At 40.7% G+C, this 12,999-nt stretch overlaps 1 protein-coding gene across 2 annotated transcripts in view; it reads left to right on the top strand.

The window, feature by feature from the left end:
• LRIG3 (leucine rich repeats and immunoglobulin like domains 3) overlaps positions 1-8,256 on the top strand; it is a 57,584-nt gene extending 49,328 nt beyond the window's left edge. The window contains exons 17-19 of one of the 2 annotated variants that reach the window (XM_023513616.1): positions 581-724; positions 823-1,098; positions 7,855-8,256. In XM_023513616.1, the coding sequence (XP_023369384.1) occupies positions 581-724; positions 823-1,098; positions 7,855-7,880 (446 nt within the window). In that variant the 3' untranslated portion in view covers positions 7,881-8,256. Of the gene's footprint in view, positions 1-580; positions 725-822; positions 1,099-2,274; positions 2,942-7,854 lie in introns of those variants that run through there. The other variant, XM_003790598.3, reaches the window with a different exon arrangement.
• Positions 8,257-12,999: the final 4,743 nt, after the last annotated feature.

The following is a 12,999-nucleotide window of genomic DNA, read 5'->3' as shown; positions in this document are numbered from 1 at the left end:
ATGCTGCTCTCGGGATACCGCCCATCCTCTGCCTGGTTCTGTTTCCCAGACACACTGCCCAGGATGACATCTCTAACCCTGACCATATCACTTACCCTTCACCTGCTGTGTCTGCTACTAACTGGCCCATCATTTCGGAATTGTTTAGCCCAGTACCCCTTGAGATGATTTTTTTGCTGAGCTCATCTTTGAAGTGGGCACTGGGAGGCCATCGGTCAAGTGCCAGCACCTGGTTTTGGTCATCTGTAGTGCAAGTGGGTCAAACTCCGGTTGCTTTGTTTGCAGGATCAGTTTCCCTCAGAAACCAGGTGGGGCCAGCAGCAAAGTCAACACACCCAGCACGATGGTCATTGAGTCCTTGTACAGGGACCTCTTATACCTTTACTCAGTTGCTAATCCATAGGCGCCTATAAATTGTAAAAGAACTTAACTGCAGATGTCTGCTGTTTGTTTTCTACACGATGTTCTAGCCAAATGTTCATTTATTCAACATTTTTCCATTCTACAAATGTGGAAAATACCAAAATTGGACAGAATGTACAATGAAATCAGTTCAGTGACTACCATTTCTGTTTTGAAGGGACCTGCCACATTGACACCAGCAGTGAAGCCGACGTGGAAGCCGCCACGGACCCGTTCCTGTGTCCCTTCCTGGGGGCCGCGGGCCCTGTGTACCTGAAAGGGAGTATGTATGGAGGGGACCCTTTTGAAGCCTATCATACAGGTATGTGGGCTTTTGCCTGAGTATTGTTCTTGTTCCTACAGAGACTTCTAGACATGCTAAGTATTATGTCCTTTTGACATTGTCCCCACATTCAAAAGGTTGCAGTCCTGATCCGAGAACAGCACTGCTGGACCACTATGAGCCCAGCTGCGTGAAGAAGAAGGAGGGCCCCCCGTGCTCTCACGCCGCAGAGGAGGCCTGTGAGCGCAGCTTCAGTAACACAGCGTGGCCGCCGCGGGTCAGGAAGCTGCTTAACACTAGCCACTCCCAGGGCGAAGGCCTGGGAGTAAAGAGTGTGTGTCTGAACAAGTCCTCTCCAGATTTCAGTTCTAGTCCAGAGCCAGCGTCCTTTACTGCGAGTCATTCCTTCTTGGGTATGTTTATTAACTTATCAGATACCTCGTTTCAGGACCCGTGCTCCAAGTTGCAGGCTAGTGAGCACAGATGTTTCTAAAAGCAGAGAGTCAGAGGTGGGATTTCATCTGATGATGTGTTTAATCTGTAACTAAGCCTTAGGAGCTCTCTGGGTAACACTGTGTGTGGCATTGACTGTGAGACATGAGTAAGGGGAGTGACTTAGAAGCTCAGCTCGTCAGCCATGTGGAAAAAGTGGTTTTGGGCTCGCACAGCCTTTGGGGTGGAGTTGTGTGCCCTGCATAACTGTGGTTGGTGTGTCTAGTGGCTTCTAGCTGAACCCACGGTGGAAGGGTGGAAAGCAGCATCAGCCGCCAGTCAGACAAGCCGGACGACCTTCGGCAAAGGAAACCATGGGAGCCTTAAAGCCCAGGCTGGCGGTGTTAGACGCTGGCTGGCACCACGATCAGCGTATGTGACTTTTTAGTCTAGTGTGTGAGGACAATGGAACGAAAGAACTGAGATCTTTTTTTTTTTTTTTTACTGAATGGAGAGGAATGGGAAAATGAGCCCCAACTTCCCTTGTTTTCTTTTCTTTTCTTTCTTTCTTTTTTTTTTTTTTTTTAAGTAGGATCTTAAAATATTTTACCACTTTCTTTTAAGAAAGTTACTGTCATGGTATTTTTTAAATATATATATATTTCTTTTTGGAAAAAATGAAAATATGTTTTGCAAGACCGAGGCAAGAATTTGAGTTAATTGAATAATATTTGGCTACAGTTAATGAAGAAAGGGCAAGGTACAGGATTATTCTGAAAGGATGATTTTTATGTTCAGGCACAGGTAACTTCCTCAGTGCTATTCGCCATATCCTTTACAGAGAACTGTGGTCTCTCCAGTGCTGAAGCTGGGATTTGGGGGAACTTACGTTGGGGAACTTGCGAAGATTACTGGGTCATGAGAAGTGGTAGAAATTGATGCATTTGTTCATTGCCTGTAGATAAGGAGTACAGATGTCTCGCCCTGTTCTGTAAGTAATCCACACGGATGTACGTACACCTGGGTACCATACCGTGGTCTTGTAGAACACGTGTATTCATGTTCACGGAGTAAGATGCCTCTCCATTCAAAATGTGTTTTCTTGACTTTGGTGCTAGAAAAAGGACCCACGTGCTCAAGGGGCTGCTTTCTTTCAGGTACGTTTGGAAAACCCCTCAGGAGACCTCCCCTCACTGTCTGTTCAAGCTTCGGACAGCCTCCAGATGGTCAGCCAACAGCCCTTCACTTCCAAGCTCGTTCTTCTCCAGACCTGGACTCTGAGTCAGAGGATGGTGGAAAAGAAAGGACAGATTTTCAGGAAGAAAATCACATTTGTGCCTATAAACACACATTAGAAAACTACAGGACTCCAACTTTTCAGTCTTTTGATTTGGACACATAGACTAAAGGGGGAACCAAGGAGAAGTTTTAACACACTACCTCAAGGGAACTTTTATTTAAAAGACAGAGAATCTTATGTTTTTAAATGGAGTTATGAATTTTAAAAGGATAAATTGCCTTATTTATACAGATGAAACAAAATTACAAAAAGTTATAAAAATTTTATACCGGGAGTAACTTTCATATAAGAATACCTTTTAAACTACTTTATTACTTTGTTTTATGCCAAAAAAAATCTTATGTAAATTAATGGTTATAAAGCCGTGACTATTTTATGTATTTTTATAATGTCAGATTTCTTTTTATTGAAAATGAGTACTAAAGCCTTTTAAATAATACCTGTCTTAGATCTTTTTTCGAATAGAGGTTACTTCATTTTATTTTACACATTCTATTTAATAAAATGTGTCATTTTGATGCCAAGCCCATTTTATACAGTAACGATTTTTACTGTTTTCAACACATTTTAGGCTTAATTAGTTCACATTATAATGTTTTGAATCGATGAAAATTACATTTAGTCCACTAAGGTATAAACAAAAATCACCATTCTTCCTTCCTCCCTGGATTGTTGTTACACAGACTCCAATTAGACAGACAAATGTGAAATCGCACCTCCCCAGAAAGGAAAAGATTTGTTGTTCTAGTCTGGTGTAATGTTGTATAATGACCACTGCTCCAAAGCATGTTTCCTTAATTGTAGTAATGCCTTGTGTGGTCTGATGCCTTCTGCTGATCTAAATAGTTTCACATTCACCATCCCTTTTATTATAATAGGCAAGTAGTTTATTGTACATTTCTATACCCAAAATGGCTATCGCAGAGGTGAAGTTTCATATACTATTTCAGGCTTATGGTGGGTTGCTGGTATATTTTTTCTCTTACTGGTTTTCTGCGGAATGAGCAGTTCATCCATTAATGATACCTCTAAGCTATTTTCAATATATATGTATTTTGAGACAGTCTCACTCTGTTCCCCTGGGTAGAATGCTCTGGTGTTTTACAGCAACCTCACACTGTTGGGCTCAAGCAGTCCTCTTGCCTCAACCTCCCAAGTAGCTGAGACTCAGGTGCCTGCCCAAATGTACAGCTATTTTTTTTTATTTTCAGTAGAGTTGGGGACTTGATCTTGTACAGGCTGGTTTCAAACTCCTGAACTCAAGCAGTGGCCCACCTGGGCCTTCCAGAGTGCTAGAATTAGAGGTGTGAGCCACCATTCCTGGCCTATCAATCAATATTATTCAATGATTTTTAAGAATTTAAATATCTTTTCTTAATTTGGTCAGTGCAGCTCTTCTTATTAAAAACTATCAAATCTAGGGCAGCGCCTTGGCTCAAAGGAGTAGGGCACTGGCCTCATATACTGGAGGTGGCGGGTTCAAACCCGGCCCTGGCCAAAAACTGCAAAAAAAAAAAACTATCAAGTCTAAACACATAAAACTATTTAAAACACTCTAATATTAGGTGAAAATTGCATAACTGGCATGTATACAGGAAAATTAAAATGATATTTTCAGAACTAGGTGACAATTTGAAGTAATTGGAAAACAAGTTTGTTTAATCAAGTGATAAAACATGTTTTCTCTTTAGTAAATTCTTGTTCTTCATATAGAGAAAAACCCTCTTGTTCAAGACAAATTGGCATGAAAGGAGTTAACACAGCAGGTTAAGCTTTAACTAGGAAAGGTGTGAATTTGTGCCACTGTCATTTCTTTGAACTGAAGTGAAAGCAGATCAGATTGTCCTCAGAGGTGATGTTGGGGGTGAAGTTTCCCTGCTTGGTGAGTTTAGAGCTTTTTGTTTGTGAGCCAGAAGCCTGAAAAAATCCCACATTGCTGGAGATTTTCCTCTAATTTAGACACGGGAATCCAAAACAGGAAGTTGGTCTTTCTTGGGACCACCAGTGACTGAGTACAGAGGAGCAATTTCGTATGGTTTTGGCTTGATCGTATGACCAGATTTCCAAAATTTTATTGTTAATTTGTCTTCATTATTGCCAGATGTGATGTAGACATTGATAGGGATCTTTTCAGTGACCGTGAACTTCTTTTACAGGATTTAAATTCTCCATAATTAAACATAAATATTTAAATCATTAACACTTGAAATTCAAAAATTAGATTCACTCTATATCAATATGATTTTACCCTTGTACTTTGCTCATGTGCTGAAACTTTTGGATTAACTTGATTGGGGAAGCGGGAGGAACTTGATTTCTCGCTGACATTTGCAGGAGAAAGAGAATGTAAGATTTTGGGACTCCGTATTGAATTAACCAAGTGAATCTAGTAGGTATTAAAGTATCCTAAAATAAAATAGAGCCAAGGTAAAAAAGCCCAAAGTAGGTAAATGGCAAATCACTTGGCTTATTTGTTAGGAAGAATGCTCACAATTTTCAGTTCCACCCCCACCCCCAGGCTCTCTTATACAATACCAGTTGATATATAGCTTAATAGATGTCCACACATCTTGTTTTTATCTTCATTCCACTTTTGGAATGCTAATGCTAAAATACTGTGTATGATCTTATCTGTCTCTTAAGATATTGGGAAAGAAATATTCCTTTATTGTGGCAACATTTTATAAAAATCATCTACAGAACATATACAATTTATTTTCACAGCCTTCTTACAGAAGGAGACCACAAGTTATTAACTCAGAATATAGCCAAACGTACGACTTTTTAAAGATTGATAGAAAAATATAAAAGTGCTGCTTCTACACGATCAAGGGGCTTCAGCCCTTTTGATTTCCATGTGGTCGGAAGTCATGTGGAACCAGCGGAGCAGCAGAGGTGCTACCTTGCTGTTTCTCAGAGACAACAGAACCAAATGTCATTGCCAAATGCCTGCTTTGTCCTCCCCACTCTGGGAATCTGCAGAGCTCAGACTTGTGTAGTAGGATAATTAAGAACTCAGTATTTTTTAAGGCAGCATCCTATTAACACATTGAGTAACACCATGTCCTGCCAAAGAGTCTTCAAAGACAGGTGCAGTTTCTTCATAAACTGAATCTATTTTGATACTCCAGAAATATCTAATTACCAGAATTTCTCTTTTCCATGAGGCAGTTCTTAAACTAATGAAAACCAGAAAGTACTGAAATAGTGAAGGTTGCAGATTTGACCTAAAATGGCCCAGAAACAGAGTAGAACCTCTGTAATTTGACCTCCGAAAAAAGACAGTAACAAACTGATCAACATACGGAGGTGGTCAGCATGAGGAGCGAGGACTGCAGTACCCACGTGTGTGTCCGGTCTATGAAAATTAGTGTCATGCAGTATGTGTCCGGTCTATGAAAATTAGGTAAACTTGAGATGGTCCACAGCGGAGATGGTCAGCTATGGAGGTTTTACATTGATATTTTCTTTTTCATAGAAAACATTTGGCCCACATACATTTACTGAATTATCCCAATATGCTCAGCCAGTTACATTTTTGTTTTTGAAGGACTCTGATAGTGGATAGGGTATCTTTTATAGAGATGTTTGATATTCGTTCGTATATTATCATGATAAGACGAAAGTCTATTATAGATTGAAATGTGTATAATTTTTCAAGTCTGTTCTTACTGTAAAAATCATAAGTTCATTTTTCATTCCTACTCACTCTATTTAGGATCAGGGATCTGAATTCCACTCATTCCATGTCCTCCCAAACAATGATTGATATCCATGAATGCCAGAGAAGTTTAACCAATATTCACACGTAGCTTTTTAGTAACATCACATGTTTTAGGAAGGAATTTTTTAAGAATACGTTTTTAAAAAATAAGCAATTCACAATAGTCACAATTAAGTTTTGTGACAATTATTGGATTTCCTTTACAACTGTTTTCTTTTTCCTATAACTTTATTGGGTTTCACAGCTGAATTTGGCTTTTATTAACAAAGTTAATTTTTTTCTTAAATCAAGTTTGAACACAATAGGTAATACTTTGATGAGATTATTATAGTCATTTTGGTAATTTTGAGATTTCTTCACATGGCTTTATTTTGACCTAAACTATGAGCTACCTAAGGGTTGAATTTGGTACCACCCTCAATTGTCAAACATTTGTTATGTACTGATTTGTATCTTTTACTCAGGTCTTGTGAAAATGAGTAAAATAATCCTTGTCCTAATATTCAGTGGAACAGGAAGAAAGTTCGTAAATACACATTTACAATCAGTGTGTTAACTGCTGTAGCTGAGTAGGCCCCGTGACTGGCACTAATTTTGTATCTAGAATGTTTGTTTTCTAAGTGAACTAACTTTACGTGGTAAAGTTTCCCAGGATGCTGCAGGCCAAGCGGGTTGTGTGTCCTTCACCTGCGGCCCCAGCAGTTGCAGTTCCATTACTCCCTTTCGTGTTCAGCCGTCAGTAATCCCCACTGCTGCTGGTTGTGCACCTGAGTCTTCTCGAGGCTGCCCGCGCCTTCCCTCCTAGCCGACCCCTCAGCTGACGCTCAGATGCTTATCTGAGTCTTGCATTGTCTCTTGACTGGTCCTCTCCTCCCCTGACTTACCCAATTCATTGTCTTCACTGTACCAGAATTATTTTTCTGAATGGGTCACGTTCTTACTTAAAACCTTCAATAGCTAACTTCAAATCCTAGTCATTATGGTATATACGACTTTTGTTCCCGTCCCAGCCAATCCTTCAAGCCGTGCCCTCACCTCTGTCCTCACTACTATGAATATGCAGAACTCCCTACCAGCCTCTCTGCACCGTGACCTTTCTTAAACTGAACATCCTTGTATGTGACACTATCTCATCTTTAAACAGCAAACTCTATTGTGCTAGGTGCTGTGTCAGAGCTGCAAGGGCCACAGTAACACTATTAACAAATATTCTTCCCTCAAGAAACTACTAGACAGACACCCAGATCATCGCCCTAAAATGTTTTTGCTTCTCGCTCATCTGGCAGAATCCAATTCGACCTTCAAGACCAAGCCTGTTGCTTTTAGCCCAAGTGTCATAGCTTTTCCCCCCATGGAACTCCGTATGCACCATCTGAGAAGACCTCAGAGAAGAAGCCATGACAGTTACCAAGCCAACTGTGGTGTCATGTATAAGAAGAAGTATCAAAAACAGTTAACCTCTGTATTGATAGGACACTGTCTAGGAAAAGAGTCAAAAGATCTGTGTTTTGTTTTGTTTTGTTTTTTGAGGCAGGTCTTGCTCTGTTGCCCAGGCTGGAGTGCAGTGGTGCAATTGTAGCTCACTACAACCTCAAACTCCTGGACTCAAGCAATCCTCCTGTCTCAGCCTCCATACTAGTACACTAACTGGGACTATAGGTGTGCACTGCCACACCAGGCTAATTTATTTATTTTGTTTTATTATTTTTGTAGACATGGAGTCCTACTATGTTGCCTAGGAGATCTGTATTTTTTTAAAACAATCACCGGGTGATGTGGTGATACATTGTGCGGTGTGATCACATGATGAATCACATGATGTGTGTCGGTCACTTAGCAGGGAAGTCAACTCGTCCATTTACTAACCAGGTAAGCAGGTGGCCAGGTATGTCAGGAGATGTTTTCCCCCATTGAAACAATGAGTGCCTTTATGTGAAAAAGTACTGGGATTCTGTGGGGACTAAAGTGATATAGCTGGAGAGAGAAGTCTCTGCCCCTCTCTTTAATCTCTTTGTCCTCAACCCATGAATGTGATTATAAGAATCCTATAAAATAATAATCATCTTCCCTTAACCTCACCTGTAGACCTTATTTTTCTACTTTCAAACTTCTCAAAAACATAGTTCCTCTTCAATCAAGGAAATTCAAAATTTGTTCAAATTCAGCTGAAATCGCTTTTGCTAAGCTCTAAGATCATGGATCCTTCCAAACTGGGTAACGTTCACCCACTGTGTTGCACTAGACTAATACGCTGCTGTCTGCTTCCCGCTCAGTCCTGCCTTCTGCCAGTTCTGTTGTGGTCTCCTTCATGATACTTCCTCCCTCCTCAGACCCTAAAAATCAATGTTGCTTACACTGTCTGGTTTCTGTTTCTCCTATACCTAATTATTTTTTTATTCGATTGGTGTTATCTTTTCCAATTTTCTAATTTTCAACCTTTCCGTGCCATTTTTGAAGTATGATTCTACTTGTATGAAGTATCTAAACTAGTCAAAATTGAAGAACCCAGAAAGAGTGGTTACCAGGGGCTGGGCAGAGAGGGATATGGGAGTTGTTGCTTGATGGGTAATAGTTTCAGTTTTGCAGGAAGAAAAGATTCTGGAAATCTGTTCTGGAACAATGTGAATATTAACAGTACTGAGCTCTACACTTAAAAATGGTTAAGATAATAAGTTTTATGCCTTTTTAAAAAAATCACAGTAAAAAAATTGTATTATAATCTGAATTACCTAAAATTTTGCTGAACCTAGTAATCTTTGGTTTTTAACAGGTGGGAGTGTGTTACCTATTAGAGTATTAGAGTTTTTCTCCAGAAAAACAGAACCAAGAGGATAAATATGTAAATAAAGGAAGGGATTTATTGTGGGAATTAGAGCATGTGATGATGGAGGCTAAGAAGTCCCACAACATGAGAAAAAGCAGGAAGCCCAGAGGTGTAATTTATTCTGAGTCGGAAGCCTGAGCAGCAGAAGAGATGATGGTGTAACCCTCAGTCCAAGGCCGAAAACCTGGGAAGCTTGAGCTCCGATGTCTGAGACCAGGAGAAGACGCAGGTTCCGGCTCTGGAAGGGAGAGCGGGTTCACTGTTCCTGCCCTTGGTGCTGTCTGGGCCCCCAGTGGACGGGACGGTGCCCACCCACCCTGGTCCACGTTGATTCAGACAGATCTCCTCTACTCAGTCTACTCAGTAAAAGGCTAATCTCTTCCAAAAACACCCCCAGAAGCACAAGAAAATAAAGTTCATCCTATTAATCAGTATCCCTAAACCCATCAAGTGGCATGTAAAATTAGCCACTCACAGAACACTTCTGTCTTTTGAGAACTACCAACATTTGGAATTATCTCTGCTTTTACTTTGTCCTGTTTCTCATCCTTTTTCTTCACTTTCTTCATTTTTTCTTTCCAGACTTCTGTTAGATCACTGAATTTTTTTCTTGTAGACTTTTCTTTTCCAGTGCTAGATTGGAACCTAGAGGTTGTACCTTTAGCCTTTAGAAAATGACCATTACAATTTTAAACATATTCTCTCCCTCTCTCTTATTTTGCTTATTTCTAATGAAAGATAACACTTCTCTGTCCTTCTCCTAAACGGGATTATTTTGCACATTTTCCTTAAGCACCGAATTCTCACCTCTTCCACCATCTTCACTGATGTTTCTAGAATTTTCTTCTGTATGGTTTGCAGGATGGAGCAACATATTTTACCATTTCCTCAATTGCTTTGTTTTAATATTTAATTTCATTACTTTAGGTTCATTTTTCTTGATGGACTACAGTTGTGCCTTGACAGACTTAGGGCATTGGTTCCAAAGGGACACTGAAGTCCACACACTCAAGTCCCACAGTGGGCCCTGCAGAACCCACAAATTCAGAAGTTAGTTTTCCATATACTCAGATTTGACATCCCTCAAATGTTGTATTATTCCACGCTTGGTTGAAAAAAATTCCCCGTTTAAGTAGATGCATGAAACAACTTGCACTGTTCGGGGTTTGTCTATTTCTTAGAAGTTCTTTTAAGCTGCTGAAAACTACATTTTCATGGTTTTTGTGGGTCCACAGACATCTCCATCTTGCCTTCCTGCTTGCATTCTGGTTTAGCATAATAAAAGGTATCAAATCGGTGGTGGTTTTTCCTTAGTCTTTCAAAGATATCACTCCACTGTCTTCCAGAAGGATTTGTGGAAATCTGCTCTCTGAGTCCTCAGCTGTTCACCCACCTTTTATTTTTTCTTTATCTTTCATGCGTTTCCATTTCATCATGATGGTTCTAGGTGCAGGTTTCTTTTTACCATGTTTCCCCAAAAATAAGACACTGTCTTATATTTATTTTTTCTCAAGAAGACACACTAGGGCTTATTTTCAGGGGATGTCTTATTTTTATTAAGTATAATACAACAATCTACATTTATTCAAATACAGTTAGGTCATCTTCTTCTGGAACCTGACAGGAGGAACCGACCTTGTTGGTGGGGCTGGTGCTAGTGATGCGTGAACTCCTTTCCCCTAGCCATTCACATGTGCGCAATAGGATGCCTGAGACCGTGGTTTACACACGTGCACCCATGCAAGTGCAAACGGCTTGGAGAAAGGAGCTGTGGCAGATAAAAGATATTCCAGTCTTCCTTACCACTCTGTGCTGAAATGCATGCAAATGATATGCAGATACACTGCATAGCCACACCCATCACTAGGTCTTATTATCGGGGTAGGGCTTATATTTAACAAATGCATAGAAATCCTGTTAGGGCTAATTTTTTGAGTAGGTCTTATTTTCGGGGAAACACGGTATTTCACATACCTGACATTCAGATGCACTTTATTCAGAAAATTTATCTTTCATTCTAGAAAATTCTTAGCTTGATCTTTTAGAAAATTGCTTAGCTGTCTTTCCATTTACTTTCAAATTCTCAAATCCCTTTAAGATGTGTTCTCAAGCCTCAGATAATCTTTTGTATTTCTCATTTACATTCTTCTGTTCTTTTTAGGTGAATGTTCAGTGATGTCTGAAAACTCCAGTTCTTAAACTGGACTACAGAAGGTACTTTGTTTTTATAGTCAAGGACTGTTTTTGTGTATATCTGATTTCTAGATGTTTCTCTTTTAGCAATTTCTTGTTGAGCTCCAAGTGCCGGCTTGTGTTGCACGTTTTTTTTTTTTGTGTGTGTGTGGGGGGGTGTATTAGTTCTTTTAGGTCTCTGACAGTCTTAATCAAAATCATTTCAGAATCATTAAAAAACAATACTGTTCCATTTTTATTTTTTCAAGACTGACACAATTGCACACTTACCTGTCCTGCTGACTGTCTCTCTTAGTGTTCATTTTACTTATACACTGTGGAATTTTTGTTAGTAAGTTTATCTTTTTATTTTTTAAGGATTTTGTGATTTTCTTGTGCTACCACTGAAACCTGGACCAGAAGCAAGTTTTACATATATTAAAAACTATGGATGATGTGGGCACTTACCACCTTCAGTCACAGAGCTGACCGACCAGTCTGCCTCCTTCAAGCACTTCACATGCACAGATTGACCTGCACCTTAGTGCTGGCCAGTAGTTACTGCTCTTTCTGTAGTTTTCTGCAGTGAAGACTACTGCCCCACATGCAGATCCATGCACCCAGCCTGACTCCACTCCTTTCAACAACTAGGGACTTTTGGATGGACTGACTTTCTGGCTCTGTCTGCCAGTTTTTTGATTCAGAGCTTTATAAATCCCTTACTCCACGTGTGTATGTGTTTGTGTGTGTGTTTATTGTTGCTCTAGTTTGGTCCCTGCATATGTTCATCTCATTTTTCAATGCCTCAAATACAGCCATATCTATCTATGTGACCAGAAAGGAATCTCCCGACTGAAGAAGATACCAAAGTTCCAGCTTCCGTGACTAAATGGATGGTATACCATAGGTGAGATACAGAATTTGGATAGTTTAGAGGGAGAAATATTAAACTTTTATTCTACACAGTTTGAGGAGTATCTCAGCAGGCTGTTAGAGTAGAAAGCAGAAGATGAAGAGATCGAGTCGTTCACATGTGAGTTAGTCTCAATCCAGAGACGTTGCCAGATGAGTCTGTGGAGTCAGTAGGTAAAAGCCATAGGGGACAGATCAACAGAAAAAGTGGAGTTAAAACAGAGGGCCCAGGAGAGTTTTCAGAAGGGTGAACAAAAAACAAGAAGCAAAGAAGAGTTTCTAAATGCATCATTTGCCTAACTCATTCATTTGGTTCACAGACGTGGACTGAGTCCTCTTTATACATTAAGCCTTGTTTGTTCCATTTACAGGAAACGCACTGACGGAGCAGCTGCCCTCGTGGAAGCTACAGCTGGTAACAGGTGATCAGCAGGAGTAACGCTGCGTGGCATGCTCCAACACACGTACCAAGATATGTACTAAGAGATAGTCAACAGGGCCGGTAAGCGGTGACAAGTGCTGAAAGTCAAAATAAAGCCAGGACATGGGTTTTGAGTATCAGGGGTAGGGGCAGAGATTTTAGATAGGGTAGCCAGAGAAACTTCACAGACTGGGGCCATGTCCTAAAAGAAGTGAGAGACTAGAAACATTACCATGGGGAGTGGAGCACTCCACGGGGCAGAGTGCCCTGGGGAGGTGCTGCTCAGGGACCGGGGACGTGTTACCACGGGGAGGAGAGGGCTCCATGGGAGCAGAGTGCCGTGGGAAGGTGCTGATCAGGGATGTGTTATCACAGGGAGGAGAGCGCTCCACGGGGCAGAGTGCCGTAGGAAGGTGCTGATCAGGGACCAGGGACGTGTTACCACGGGGAGGGGAGCACTCCACGGGCAGAGTGCCGTGGGAAGGTGCCGATCAGGGATGTGTTACACCGGGAGGGGAGCGCTCCACGG

Source organism: Otolemur garnettii, unplaced genomic scaffold (genome assembly GCF_000181295.1).
Source record: "Otolemur garnettii isolate 467f Iridium unplaced genomic scaffold, OtoGar3 scaffold00043, whole genome shotgun sequence".
Taxonomy (NCBI): Eukaryota; Metazoa; Chordata; class Mammalia; order Primates; family Galagidae; genus Otolemur; species Otolemur garnettii.
Note: the sequence above shows the minus strand (reverse complement) of the source record. Positions and strands in the feature narration are given on the sequence as shown.